At 59.3% G+C, this 13,637-nt stretch overlaps 1 protein-coding gene across 1 annotated transcript; it reads right to left on the minus strand.

The window, feature by feature from the left end:
• Positions 1-8,847: 8,847 nt before the first annotated feature.
• Positions 8,848-10,871, minus strand: FAM43A (family with sequence similarity 43 member A). Its single transcript, XM_055817544.1, has one exon. The coding sequence runs from the start codon at positions 10,623-10,625 to the stop codon at positions 9,537-9,539; it is 1,089 nt and encodes a 362-aa protein (XP_055673519.1). The 5' UTR covers positions 10,626-10,871; the 3' UTR covers positions 8,848-9,536.
• Between the last annotated feature and the right edge of the window lie 2,766 nt (positions 10,872-13,637).

Below are 13,637 nucleotides of genomic sequence, written 5' to 3' on the forward strand. Positions count from 1 at the left end.
GTGGCACACAGCCGTTACCGGGGGGAACCACAAGCCTCCGTATGAAGCAACTCTCTGCAGCGGCTACTCACGTCCTGGGGCATCCCCACCACCCCGTGCACGGCTCCCCACACTGCAGCAGGCACCGATGCCGGTGGAGAAGCTCAGCCGTGCCAAACCAGGGGACGCTGGTGTCCTCCCCATCGCCCCACAGCAGGAGCTGGCACTGGGGCTGTTGAGGCTGGCAGGTGCTCCCAGGAGGGCCGCGGCTGTCCCAGGAGCAGGTGGGCCAGCCCACCACCACCAGCTTTTAGGACCGAGCCATGCCGAGCTGCGGGATCTGTGTCTCCGCTGCCGCCTTTCCCACGCTTCAGGACTGCCCCGCTGGTGCTTCCCCAGGGATGGGGCCAGCATCGGGGCCAGGCATGGGGACTGAGGGCCAGGACCCCCCATATCAGCTCCTCTGCAGTGCAAGGGCAGCACCCCCATTCTGCGGAGGGCAGGACCCTGGCTCTGGGCTGGCTGCAGCTCACTGCCAGCCCCTTGAAGCCCCCGCAGCCCCCAGGAGCCCCCAGGGGTGCTTTGCTCCGATGCCTCCAAACTTCCTGCGTTTGTTTCACTTGAGCTATTTGGGGGACATAGGGTGGTGTTATGTCTTCAGCTCAGCCTCTATTTAGAGAGGGATAATGCCGTTGTGGGGGAGGACAATGAGAATATTACATGCCTAAAATTCTGTCTCTCACTGTTTTGACTAATTTCTTCTTTTTTTTTTTTTTTTTCTTCTTTTTTTACAAACGGGTATTTCCTTGGAAAACTACAGTGAGATGTGATGGGCCCCGGGGGAGAGGGGTAAAGTGTGAGTCCAGCCCACCGAGATGAGCCCAAAAGGATCCCTGCTTTAGTCCCACTGCAGGTGGGTGAATCCTGCCCGCTGGCTGTGCAGGGGCAGAGCAGAGGAACGGCAGGTTAGGGCAGAGCATCAGTGGCCAGCGCAGGGGCAGACCTGCCCAGGGGACCTTGCTGCAGAGGACAACACCCCCACCCCATCCCCCGCCACTTTCCCAAGGCTATGTTTAGCTTCTGGCTTGCTCAGGGAACCCATATGAGCACCTGGGACGTCTTAATGTCATTGTCCCACCACAGCTGGCTTTAAGGGACATTTTCCCCCTGCAGGATATAACTAATTGGACCTGACACCAGGGAGAGCCATGCTGGCTCCTGAAATAGCTTTCTGCACAGCGTTACTCACAAGGTGCCGTGGGGAAACGTGGGTGTAAGTGCCCACAGAGCTGCTTCCACAGGCGCTGGAATGCTGCGAGGTCACGGAGTGTACCTGAGCTCAGGTCATGTCTCCACTCCTGGCAGCCCAAACTGTGGAGCAGAACTACCGACCGCCTATGGCCTGGCTGAGGAACCCTGGTCTGGGTTAACCTAGGGGTGCAGTAAGGACTCTCGGTCTTTCTAGCACTGTGCAGAGGTCCTTGCAAAACCCTTGTCCACAGCAGTCCTTGCTTTTCTGCCTCGCTTGCCAGGAGTAGCCTGGAGGGTCTTGTTTCCTTGGCGTTTCTCCCTTCACTAACAGCAGTGAAAGCCGGGCACAAGCAGTGGGTTCAGCTCCCTTCAAAGCAGCAGTAACTGAAAGGTCTCTGTGGGGTTGGGCTGGGAGTCCACAAAGGGAGAAGGCAGATCTTCCTGTGGCCTTTCAGGAAGGTCCTGCCAGGTCCAGCAGATCCTGGTGGACCTTAGGGTCTCCTGCACAGCCTTACCAGTGCTGCATGCTCTGCTAGAAATCTGCTGAGACCTCGCTCCAGCCAGCGCTAGAGCCAGAGTTATTTTACAGCGAAGTCACGTGTGTGGGATAACTGCTGTACTGGTGTGTATGGAGTAACCACTGTACTGGTGTCAGGGGTATAACTGCTGTACTGGTGCAGGGACTCTCCTCCTTGCCATGCAGAGCCTTTGCATTACAAGGCACTCTAAAGCCTGGACATTGCTTAAGAAAGTAAAATTAGATCAGAGCAGCGCTAAAGATAAGCAGCTCAGTTCTCATCCTGCAACTTGCCAGAGCAGTGTGGCAGGTGGGAGGCAGGATGGGACACAGTGTCACTTGCAGGGACAGTGGCAGACTGCCCCAGGTGAGCCTGAGCTCATAGACCTGCCCCAGCCTTGCACTGATCAGGGCTGGATGTGCGGAGGTATTGGGGATGCTGGGGGCATGCAGGACATGGACACAGGATGTTGCTGCTGCTGAGCCAGGGCAGAGCAGGGCAGGGACCTGTGTGTCATTCCTGTACTGCGGATCCCTCCAGGTGGGTCAGGCTACATCCCACATGAAAACAGATGGTAGGACAGAGAAGGGCTTCCCAACACCCTGGCCACTCTTCATGCGTCTGTGCATGATGGAGATGCAGCACATACCCTGCTCGCTGGCTGCATGCTCCCCTTGCTCATTTGCCTCCTGGCCACAGTGCCTGTTGCTGCTGGGGCCCTGGCAAGCTGCCTTCCATGCAGGCTCTCCTGGGACCCCAGAGAAGGTGGTGGGCAGGGCACTGACCCTAAGACCTGCCCCTGCTGCTGGGAAGCCTCCATTTCCTTCCAGGTGGGCAAAGGCAGAAGCAGGCTGCAGAGCAAACACCGTCCCGTCCGTATTCAGAAGTCATCATTGCTAACGCTCAGCTTTACTTTGCTATTGCCAACGAATGTTCCTGGCAGTAGCTGCCTGGGGCTGGCTCTCCGCTTGCACTGGTTTCATCTCCTGGGCCACTGCAGACATGGATGGAGCCACCCTGGGTGTCAGCAACCACAGTGTACACAGGCAGAGAGAGCGCAGGTCTCCCCGCTCAGAAGCAAGTATTTCTAGACTACTCTCCTCCACTTTCAGGAGAAGAGAAGATGTTTTTGTGCCAAAGCAGGCTGCTCTCAGACAATCCCATTGCTGATACTGGAGCTGAAGTTAAAATCCCTGTGCCAGGCAGAGGGGAATGAGGCTTCCCAATGCCCAGAACAAGGCTCTGGGGAAATACCACATCCTTACCTACTGGCTGCCTCGCCATCTCCGTGGAACTGTTTCAAACAGCAGAATGAGAAGTTGCTGGTAGGGAAAGCAGGCAGCTGCATTCACGTTTGGCTCTATTGTTTCATAATTATTAGTGGAGAGACTGAAAATGTAATTATGATAATTAAGCTAAATCGCAATCTTCCTACAGGAGCTACCAAATTATTTATATCAACTTTTCATCCTAATTCCCTTAACTGTTCCCTGCCCAGAGGAGGAGGAGCCCTCGCTACTCCAGGCTGCCCACACTGTGTGCCAGCACAGGCAATCCTCGCCGGCACTTGCTGAAACAGCAGTGAGTGGCAGCTCTTACTCAGCATGAAACTGGGGTGGGAAAAGAGCCTGTGAGAGACAGAGGCCCTGAGGGCTGGAGCGCTCCAGGGGCCAGGAACCACAGCAAGAGCAGGGAGCTAGAAGGGAGCATGCAGAGCTGGGAAAGGCAGCACCCAGCTCCCTGCAGAGCTGGCTGGAAAGGGCAGAGCAATGCTGGGCAGATGCTTAGCAGGAGGTGGCTGCAAGGGCTGGATTCAGGCACTGCATCTCGCCTCCTGTCCCTTGGGGCTGAGCATGTACCTGCCACCATGATTTTGGAGCTGGAGTGAGCACAGAGCTCAGTGCAGCAGGACTCAAGGGCTAAGGCATGCCCAGGCCAGCCTGCTGCAGAGCCCGGCTCTGCGCACAGACCAAGCAGCAGCGGCTTCGGTGCTGTCACTCAGCCAGCTCCCTCCAGGAACGCTGTCAGCTCTAATTAATGTCACAGTTTAGCTTGCTCATGCATCTGAGCAGACTGTGCAACTTCACAGTGCCGTGGGAAGAGTGATGAATCCAATCCCAGAGCCTTTTCCTTGCGTCCCTTGGGGTCTGCAGAGCGCCTGCGCTAGAGCAGCAGGGATTTCCAGACCTGGATGTGACGCCCAGTGTGTCACCCCTCTATGTGGGGTGGCAGCAGGACCAGCTGCAAGACGCAGGCTGCCCAGCTGCCCCCCATTTTGGAGCAGTGGAGCATGGGAGGACTCCATAGGCACAGCCCTTTGCTGGGGCCAGTTATGCAGGGGAGAGCTCATGTCCTTCCCACGGAACTGAGGACATGTTTGGGGCATGGGGATGGACGATGGGGCAGAGCTGAAGGCTAATAGCATGAAAGCCCAGGTGCCTGCAGCAAGCAGCCCCTGCCCTTCAGCAGTCCTGGGCTATCCTGTCCCAGACCTTGCCCAGCTCCTGCCAACAACGGGGCTTGGTTTAAGCCCACAGATGGGAGCTGGGCTCTGGCTTACTGAGGCTGAGCACGCAGAGCATCTCCCAGCTTGAGAAAAAGCATTTTGCAGCCTTTCGCCTGCCTCCACCCCTCAGCAGCAGCATGGAGCGCAGTGACCAAGGCCGGATCCTGGAGGGTGCTGGGCAGCTGCAGCCTGGAGCTCAGCTCCTTGCAGAGCCACCATGTCGTGCCGAGGGCAGAATTGGGCCTATGCCCTTCATTATATAACTGTTTCTCTGAGTGTTTTCATAGCACTCAGCCCTCCCACTGGGCAGAGCCCCCACCGGCAAGGGGAATGTCATGTTTTCTTGAATGCACAGCTTTGATTTCATGCCGGGTCTTAGCAGTGGCCAATTCCACCGCCCCCAGCTCATGCACCTTGCAGGGCATTAACCAAGATGCAGCCCCCCATGACCCACCAGCCCACGAGCTGGAGGTGTCACCTTGCCTGGCGTCGGTGATGGAGCTGTGGGGAGAAGCAGAACCCCAGAGGCCAGGCCAGGCCAGTTCATCTGCAGACCTCAAAGAGCCCCACAGATGAACTGACCTGGCCTGGCCTCTGGGACCCCACGCTGTCTGTGCCCTGCCCTGGCTGCCTGCCCTCGCATTCCTGTCCCTGCACATCATCTCCCTCCAACTGCTGGGGAAAATAGCCCCCGCTGCTACCAGCAGCTGGGATGAGGAGGGGGAGCTGCCTTCATGGCACGTGAGCTCTGCAGGAGCTGGGGCTGTTGCTGGCTTTGGAAGTGCAGGGGTTTTTCCTCTTGGCTCCAGGAGAAGCAGGAGGTGAGGCACTGCTTGCAGCACTGTAGGTTTTTTCCATCACCAATGGGACCCTAGCCACCCTTGCCCAAGAAAACCAGGGGCTGTGCAGCGCTGTCACCCACACGCCCTTGAGTAGTTTGAAGGAAGGAGACCTGCCCTGTGCTTCCTTTGCAGGCTGAAAGTTGGGGATTTTCCCCTCTAAGTAATGGAGGGTTTAGTGTGATGGCAAAGTGACTGGGTAATGGGACAGTTGTGGTGTCTTAGGGATGACTAAGCAGTGGGACAGGTCAGCTGCTCTTCTCCAACACACGGCCAAGGAGGAAATCCTGATGCCTTCCTGCTTCCCCGTGACAGTCGCAGCATTTGTGCTGAAGGTGACTCAGAGTGGCCCCAGGGGCTGGAGCTGTACTTGATACTGGGTATTGCCTGTAGACCCCAAAAAGCAAGAGGTTTTCACCACTGACCTGGTGACATGCAACCAGACCTCGCACCTGGGAGTCCAGAGCAGCCCCTCGGCCAGCAGTTCTTGCAGCATCACCCCTAGCCAGGGAAACTGGATGTGCCTCATGCAGGGCATGTCACCAAACTGAACTGCAAATAATTCAGGATCTAAATCAGTACTGCAGTCTGGGACAAAAGTAATGTCATGACCTGGCTCACTCCACTTGACCACTGGATAATTTTTTCTCATTGAAGACGATTATTTTTTCCTGTTGTGGATGAGGAGGATGTGAGGATGGGAGAAGGGCATGCTAAGGGCAGAGAAAAACAAGCTGCATATGGGATCCTGCAGACACTTCCACATTTGTGTGGCCCCCCTTAGCCTTATCACTTATGTGCAGGAGCAAGTCTGTAGTACACCAGCAAATACACAAAGTTAACAAAGAGTGTTAGCAACAAGTGCTCTTTTTCCCTTAATCTCTTCATGTTCTGGGAATCATTGTTGTTGCCTGAAATAGCCACATGCTCTGTTTAGATGTAACACGTTCTGGAAATCTCAGGCACCTGGTGCAGTACCTAAGTTGACTTGCCAAAGCATCAGCCTCATGTGCCGAATTCAGAGCAGCAGCCAAAGCCTGCAGAGCAGGATCATTGCCTTTCCTGCTGTTGTATCATTTGCTGTGGGTACTTTCTGGCCGTTTCATCACATGCTGTCTGCTAGGTCAAAGCTGTGTGGAGCTCAGTGTTGAACCTTGCCATGCTGGAAACCTCCAAGGGCTGCCTGAGCCCAGGCGGGAGCATGGCCCACCGAGCCCCTGCTGATATGTCAGTGAGCAGGGCAGTGATCTGTACCGGGGGCAGATAGCAATGCTTAACTTCTAATTCTGCAAACATCTGTTCCCACATTTGACTTCTACCCACACAGTCCAAGCCTAGCTGGCCAGCAATCAGATTGCCTTTGCTCTCCCTTTGCAGGTCCATCCCTGGGAAAGCGGGGGTGGGATGGGGCTGCTGGCTGGTGGGGAGCAGAGTTTCAGAGGCTGCGCTGCTCTTCGTGCATCCCACATACCTCAGCTGCGCCCGGGGCTGATTCACCATTCCCAGCCGTACAGCTGATTTAGTGCTGATGGATGGAGCCTGATCAATGGGGCAACGTGCATCTCTGAGCAGGGGCTGTGCCTTGCTCGGTGGGACACTGCACCTCATCTGTGGCGAGCAGCCCTGGCACAGGGGCTGGCATCAGCCCCAGTGCTGAGCAGAGACCATGGAACAGTTTGTCCTCTACTGATGGGAGCAGTGCCTGGGACAGGAATGGTTTCACAGTGATCGGCAGAACCTGCATCTCCCACAGAGGCCTTCCCGAAAACCCTGAGTTTCTCCTGGGCTGCCTCCCCATCAGCCGGCAGCAGGTTTTTCAGCTTGCCAAGAAGCTACTTGTTCCAAAGGAAAATCATTAGCAGCTCAGCCCTTTACTCAAACCTATTGCAGAGAAGGTCTCACTGTCCTCTCCTTTTCCTAGGGAGATGCTCCTTCAGACTTGCTGTGTAGAAAATATAATGGCTTTTTTCTCCTCACCTGCACTTGTTCTCATTTGCAGGCCCATGCATGCTGCTACAGGGAGGGCACAGCAGCTGATTTCTACCCCACCCCCACCCCCCACCCCCCGTGGTCCTGGTACCAAAATATCCCAGGTACAAAGGGATGTGGACCCTACATTTACAGCTGATGATCTGTACAAGCCTCTAAGAAAACTACACAGTAGCCCTGCTAATGGCTTCAAGGGAAAATGCTTCAGGCCCTGGCTGCTGCTAGTGCAGCTCAGGGAATTGGGCTTTCAGTTCTGGCATGCGATAAAAACCTTTCTTTACTGTTGCAGGCACGATGGCCCTTCTGGAGAGAGGAAAGGCACTGACTGAGCTAATGCCTTTAACCACCCTTAGGCACACACAGAGGATGCAAAGCAAGCACCGCTTCGTCATTCAGGAGCTGGGGTTAGCTCAAACCGGGCTGTGAACTCCCCAGTGCGCCCCGCTCTCGGGGTACTGCATCACTGCCCTGCTCCAGGCGCTACCTGCTCCCTCCACCCCAGGAGAGAGCAAGCAGTGGCAGAGCCCTGGGCGCAGACCTGGAGCACTTGTGATCTCCAGGGCACTGAAGGCCCCCGGCTGCAGGCAAGGCAGCCTTGCAACTCCCACCCTGGGGAAAGCACTGCGGGATAAGCTTTCCCTGGTGTCTCCCTTCCCCCCGCTCATCACCTACCCCTTCCCTCCCTGGGAAAGGCAAAGGGAGCCTGGCCAGAAAAAGAGCAGCAGGGCCGGCTTTTTTCTTTTGAGAGGTGTGTCTGAGCAGTGCCAGCCTAAGCGTGCTGAAATCCAGCTGCAGCCACTGTCACCTGCTGCATCTCGCTACCCATCACAGGCTGAGCGTGACCTGGACAAGAGGGTGCCCGTCCTGAAGGGACTCCCCCCTCTCACCATTTTCTTTCCCGTGCAAACCATCCTCCCTCCTCAGACTGACTCACTGAGGCAATGGTAAAAGCTTCTTGTCGGTGTGGTGGAAGATTTTGCAATCTGTTTTAATGAGGTATTTACAAGTTTGGAGGCTGCCTCCTTGCACAAGGAGCGTGGCCTGCCCCAGCAGCTGGTTGGGCTTTTCATTGACATTCTTGCAACTCACCCAATTGCAGCACAGGCACAGTGGAAAACATTTAGACATCAGAAATGCCAGATTAATTATCTCTTAATTGATACCTCCACTTGGGGACAAATGAAACCGGAACATCTCTACTGCCCTGGGAGCCTGCCACTTACAGATTTACAGCTAAAAATACCACGGCAGTCCCATGGCTAATCAACTGCGCTGCTTACCCTGGGTGAGGTTATGAAAGTGTCTCAGGCTGGCACTGTAAGCTGCAGCGGGACCAGCGGCAGCACCCAAATACAAACGCTGCGAGGGCTGCGCGGTGCTGCCAGCACCCACAAGCTTGCTGCCAGGCAAGGGGCAGCGAGCCCCACAGCAGCCTCCGAGCTGCGCAGCCAGGTTCCTGGAGCCTAGGACCCAGCCAGGAGAGCCTCGACACGAGGCTTCGCACACGTTCCTGCCCATCGGTAGACTGCAGAAAGAAAACCTCACCCCTGCGTCTCAGGAGACCTTAATTGCCCGGTGCATTTCCCTACAGCATAAGATTTCCAGCTGGCTCAGGAATCACGCTCAGTGCTTGGAAGGGCCTTTCTGTGCGGTGCCCTCCTGCAGCTACACCGCATCCCAAGGGATCTCTCTCCAATTCCCCCCCCCCCCCCCATCTCCTTACAGGAATGCACACACAGAGAGGCCAAATCGCCACAGTGACCCATTTCTTTTAAATTACTGTCATCTTTATTTTCTTCACGTATGTGCAAACAGAGGAGATCGCAATGGTGGTGTTCTTAAAAATAACAAAATGTATTTGCATACATTTCCCTATGTACAGGTGAACAGCCACAAGTAAAGTCTTCTTTTGCACAGCAAAAGACCTAGAGCATTGAGACTGGGAACAGGACCGGGGCCCAAAAAAAGGGTCTAACTTAAAAATAATAATAATAAAAAAAAAGAATTTCACAACAGTGCAAACCTCTCGGACACGACAGCACGATGGAGTGACTTTAATGGAGAATACGGCGCTGGGGGGGGGGGCCCTCTCGGATGTGAGATTTCTGACTGTAAACAAGGCGCACACCTCCCTCCCGCTGCCCTCCCCGGGGAAAGCTATTCCAGGAATTTGGCAGATCTTCAAGGGCTGAGCCGGAGGTAAACAGCCGGCGGCCGCCTCCCCTCCTCGGACCACGGTGGGCTGGGGCCCGGCTCCGGCCGCCACCGGCACCGGGAGGGGCGGTCGCTCCCCGGGATGCTGCGGGACGCGTGGGTGCGCAGGGAACCAGGGCGCCCGGGGGGGCCGTGCGATCCCGGCGGGGCCCCGGCGCGCTCCCGGAGGGGACCGTGCGATCCCGGCGGGGCCCCGGCGGCTCCGTTCGGGCCCCGCGCCCCCCCGGCGCGGCCGAGCGCTCAGCCGGTCTCGGGGTCGCCGGGGGGCGGCTGCTCGGCGCCGTTGCAGGGCGGGGCGGCGCCGTCCGGGCCGTTGCTCTCCAGGGAGGACTCGCTGCCCGTGCTCTCGCCGGAGAGCAGCCGGCGGACGCGGAGGTCGGCGCGCAGCGAGCGCAGGTCGTTGCCCAGGCTGAGCTCGCCCAGATCGCGGAGGAGCTGGCCCAGCTCCGGGCCCTCGCCGCGGCCGGCGCCGGCGCGCAGCAGCTCGCCCTCGGGCTCGCCCAGCGCCTCCAGGATGTCCTCGCAGTCGCAGTGCATGGCCCGCTCCTCCTGCTCCTCGCCCAGCAGGTCCTCCGTGATGGAGCCCAGCTTGGGCGCGCTGCGGCTCCGCTCCACCGGCGGCTTGTAGCAGCACTGCCCGTTGAGCAGCTTGCGCAGCGGCACCAGCGGGATGCTCTGCTCGCCCACCAGCTGCTGCTGCTGGTGCCGCGCGTCGTCCCGCTTCTTCAGCCGGCGGAACTCGGCCAGCGCCGTGGCCGAGGTCTGGTAGAGCAGCAGGGCCATGGCCTTCGCTTTCTCGGGCTTGGAGACCAGCACGGCGTGGCAGCGCAGCATCACCGCCTTGTGCTTCAGCTCGTGGCGGTAGATCCAGGCGAAGACGCGCGGCAGGCGCGGGTCGGCCACGCAGTAGGTGACCCGGTGCAGCAGGTAGAGGTGGCCAGGCCGGCGCAGCCCCTTGTCCTCGGCGTGGGCCATGCGGATGCCCTGCGCGCTGATGGTCAGCTTCATCTTGGTGCCCTGCCGGCCCGCCTCGCTCTTGCTCCAAATCTTGCAGACGGCCAGGTCGGTGCAACCCTCGCCCTTGGACTGGATGGTGGTGGCGTTGCCCAGGTAGAGCACGGTGTACGTGGGGTCCTCGCTGGTGACGCGGAATTTCCGCCGCTTGGAGCGGAACATGCTGCCCACGCGGTGCAGGGCGCTCTCGGGGCAGGCGCGGGCCAGCGAGGTGAGCGCCGAGTAGTGCACGCTCACCGCGTACCCCTTGGGCTTGCTCTGCCGCCGCGCCTCGCCCGCCACCAGCTCCACCTTGCTCCGCTTCCAGGGCAGCATCGCCCCGCGGAGCCGCGGCTAGGCGCCGCGCCGACGGCTCCGGGCGCGGGGGGGCATGCCACGGCGGCGGCGGCTGGGCTGCCCGCCCGCCTCACATCCTTGCGGGCGGCGGGCCGCCGCGGCCGTAGATATAGGCGGGCGCCGGCGCTCCGCGGGTGCGGAGAGGGGAGGCTCCGCGCACCGAGGGCGGAGCGCCCGCTGCCCGCGGCCCGCCGAGCCGGCGGCGCGCTGCTCGCCGCCCGCCCGCCGCCGCCGCTCTGCGCCGCCCGCCGCGGCGCCCCGGCCCCGGCCCCGCCGCGCCGTGGGGCGGGCAGGGGGCGGGCAGGGGGCGGTGCCAGCCCGCCCCCCTCCTCGCTGGCTCCGGCCCCCAGCGGGGGCACCGGCCGCTGCCGCCCCGGCCGGGGGCGCGGGGGAGCGGGGCCCGGGCCGCGGTGCGCCCCCCGCCCCGCCGGCTCCCCACGGCGCGGCCCCCGGGGGCTCACGCGGGAGCCGTCCCCACCGCCAGGCGCGGCGCCGGGGTGCCACAGCGCTCGCATGCAGCAGGGGCGGGGAGAGCGGAGGGGGCAGCCGGGGGCGGGGGGGGGACACACTGGCAGCTCGAACCCTCCCAAACTGATAAAAATTTCGGGGCCGATGCGGGAGCCCCCCCCGGGAGAGCCCAAGCCCCCGCAGCCTGCCCGGCCAGGGCGTGCCGTGGAGGCGTCCCACTCTTGCAACATCATCCTCCCTTTGATTCGGTTCGGCCGGCTCTGAGAGCCGAAGGGCCTGCGGCGCATAGAAGCTATTATGTATGAGTAATGCTTCACCCTTTATTTATATGCAGCAACCGGGTAACAAGAAGCTGTCTTGTAATTTCTTGCTGGGGTTGCTCGAGTACAGTCACGGACGTAATGAGAAAGTTGGTCTCGGTGTCGCTGCTGTAGCTTCCCGTGCCATGTATCATAGCCTCTGCCGGAAAGAACTGAAATTCCGGGGTCGCAGGGGATGGCGCTTCATCAGAGGTTGAATAAACCCTCGACAAAAGGGGAGCCGTACGTACTCGTGCGGTAAAATCTGTAAACGCCTGCTTAAATTATTTGACAAATCATTTCTAGTGTTTGGATCGATTAAACCCGGGTGTCGTTATTACCGTTACTATTATTACATTATGCCATCTAGCAGATTGCTCAGGAACTGCAAGTAACCACAATGCGTCTAATTACTAAAAACACTTGGCCGTTTGCTTACATGTCAAAATCCCCCCTCACTGGAGGGCAGCGGCGGCAGCGCCGTCCCCTGAGGCCGCTCAGCCACCGCGGGTACCAGGGGACGCCTGCCCGCACCTGTGGCTTCCAGGGGCTGCTGGTGGGTGTGGAGCTGTAACGCGCTGCATTTCCTGTCTTCGTCGGCTCCAGCGCAGCGCTTTCGCAGCACTAGGAAGGCCGTCACTGGCCCTGAGAAGGGAATGCATTAATGCTCCCATTTTCCTATGGGAAAAATGCAGCCAGAGAGCTGCATGGGGCGGGCGTGCATGGGTCAGCGCACACGAGCTGTTGCGTGGCTGGGGCGAGCTGGCCAGGCCCCTTGCTGTAAAGCCCAGCACCCACTGAGATGCCCCTTTGGGCTCAGTGAGCCGAGCCCCCTGCCTCTTGGGCCCAGTCCTGCTGGGAGTGCGCAGGGGGGCAGGCGAGGGGCTGAGGTCTGCCCCGGCCGGCAGTGCCCGGCAGCAGCCCGCTGCAGCTGGGGAGGGGCTGCTTTCGGCCCTGCCTGGCCTGATGCAGGCTGAGTGCTGGGCACCCATTGAGACCCCCGTGGTGCTGTCACTGCAGAGGGCAGGGGGACTATGTGCCATGCTGCAGCCCGTTGCAGATAGCTCCTGCCAGCCTGTGGGACCATCCAGGGAGAGACAGACTTTGGATTGTACAGTAATTCATTTCACCTCCAAAAGCACCCAGTGTGCTTTTCCTTTGTCTCCTCTTGTCTTGCAAGGTGAAAACATGCCGCTGCTGCGCACATGAAATAAATCCAACAGCTTAGGGTAACATGTGACACCCGCACATGGTGTGGCCCTCCCACGGTGCCCACGGAGCTACCTCTCCCCTCCAGGTGTCCTGCTGAACCACTGTGCTGAGAGCCCGCAGCTCCCAGCTGGTGTCCCCAGACCCACACCTGCCCCGTGCGTGGTGGCTGCTACCTCCCTGAACAGTGCCTGGGAGCTGCAAGGCTGAGAGCAACCGCGGCTGCTCCTCCGAGACGCGTGGGCACGGCAGCCTCTCCGTGGGAGAGGGAGTTGCCTTGCCAAAGCCCTGCCTGCCTCCAGCAGTGGGCAGAGGAGGCTGTCCTGGGGCTGGGGCTGGTGGCTCTGCAGGCAGGTGTTTGCTCCAGGGGGGATGGAGCAGGCAAGGACCCACACACACCTCCCTGCAGCGCTGCCTCCAGAGGGAGGTTGATGCCAGGGGGCTGGCACTGGGACACAGACACTTCTGATCATGACTCCCACATTGCTGTTTGCAGAGCCACGCCGGGGTCTGCCAGCCCCATGAAAGTGACCCATGTTCAGGAAAGAAGACCTTAAATTTTCACTGCACAGCTCCCACAGGCTGCTGAGCCCTGTGTCTCTCCAACAGCCCTTGGGCTGTCTGCTACCCCAGCGGTGTATAAGGTGAGGAGCAGCTCAGACACCCTTGCCATCTCCAGCCCCCAGGTCAGCAGCGCTTCCATTTCTGCGTTGCCTCCTTGGGGCAGAAGTTACCTTATCAGCCACCCAGAGACCCGCTGGGGTCTCCAGGCGGTGACCAGGGAGCAGCAGCACCGCTGACATATCTGCCTCCAGGCCAGCCTGGAAGTAAAGCTGCAGGGAAGGTGCGTTGTGGTTACATCCTTGCTGAAGGATGGAAACTGTCTCAGCTCAGTTCCTCACCACGCTTGCTCCCCAGTTGGTGTGCCAAACTGTCACAGACTTCCCTGCTTCATTAAGGGGCTTCAGGACCATCTCTTTCTTGCAGCGTGGTGGCTGCTTCAGTTCTGAAGTTC

Source organism: Falco peregrinus, chromosome 12 (assembly GCF_023634155.1).
Source record: "Falco peregrinus isolate bFalPer1 chromosome 12, bFalPer1.pri, whole genome shotgun sequence".
Taxonomy (NCBI): domain Eukaryota; kingdom Metazoa; phylum Chordata; class Aves; order Falconiformes; family Falconidae; genus Falco; species Falco peregrinus.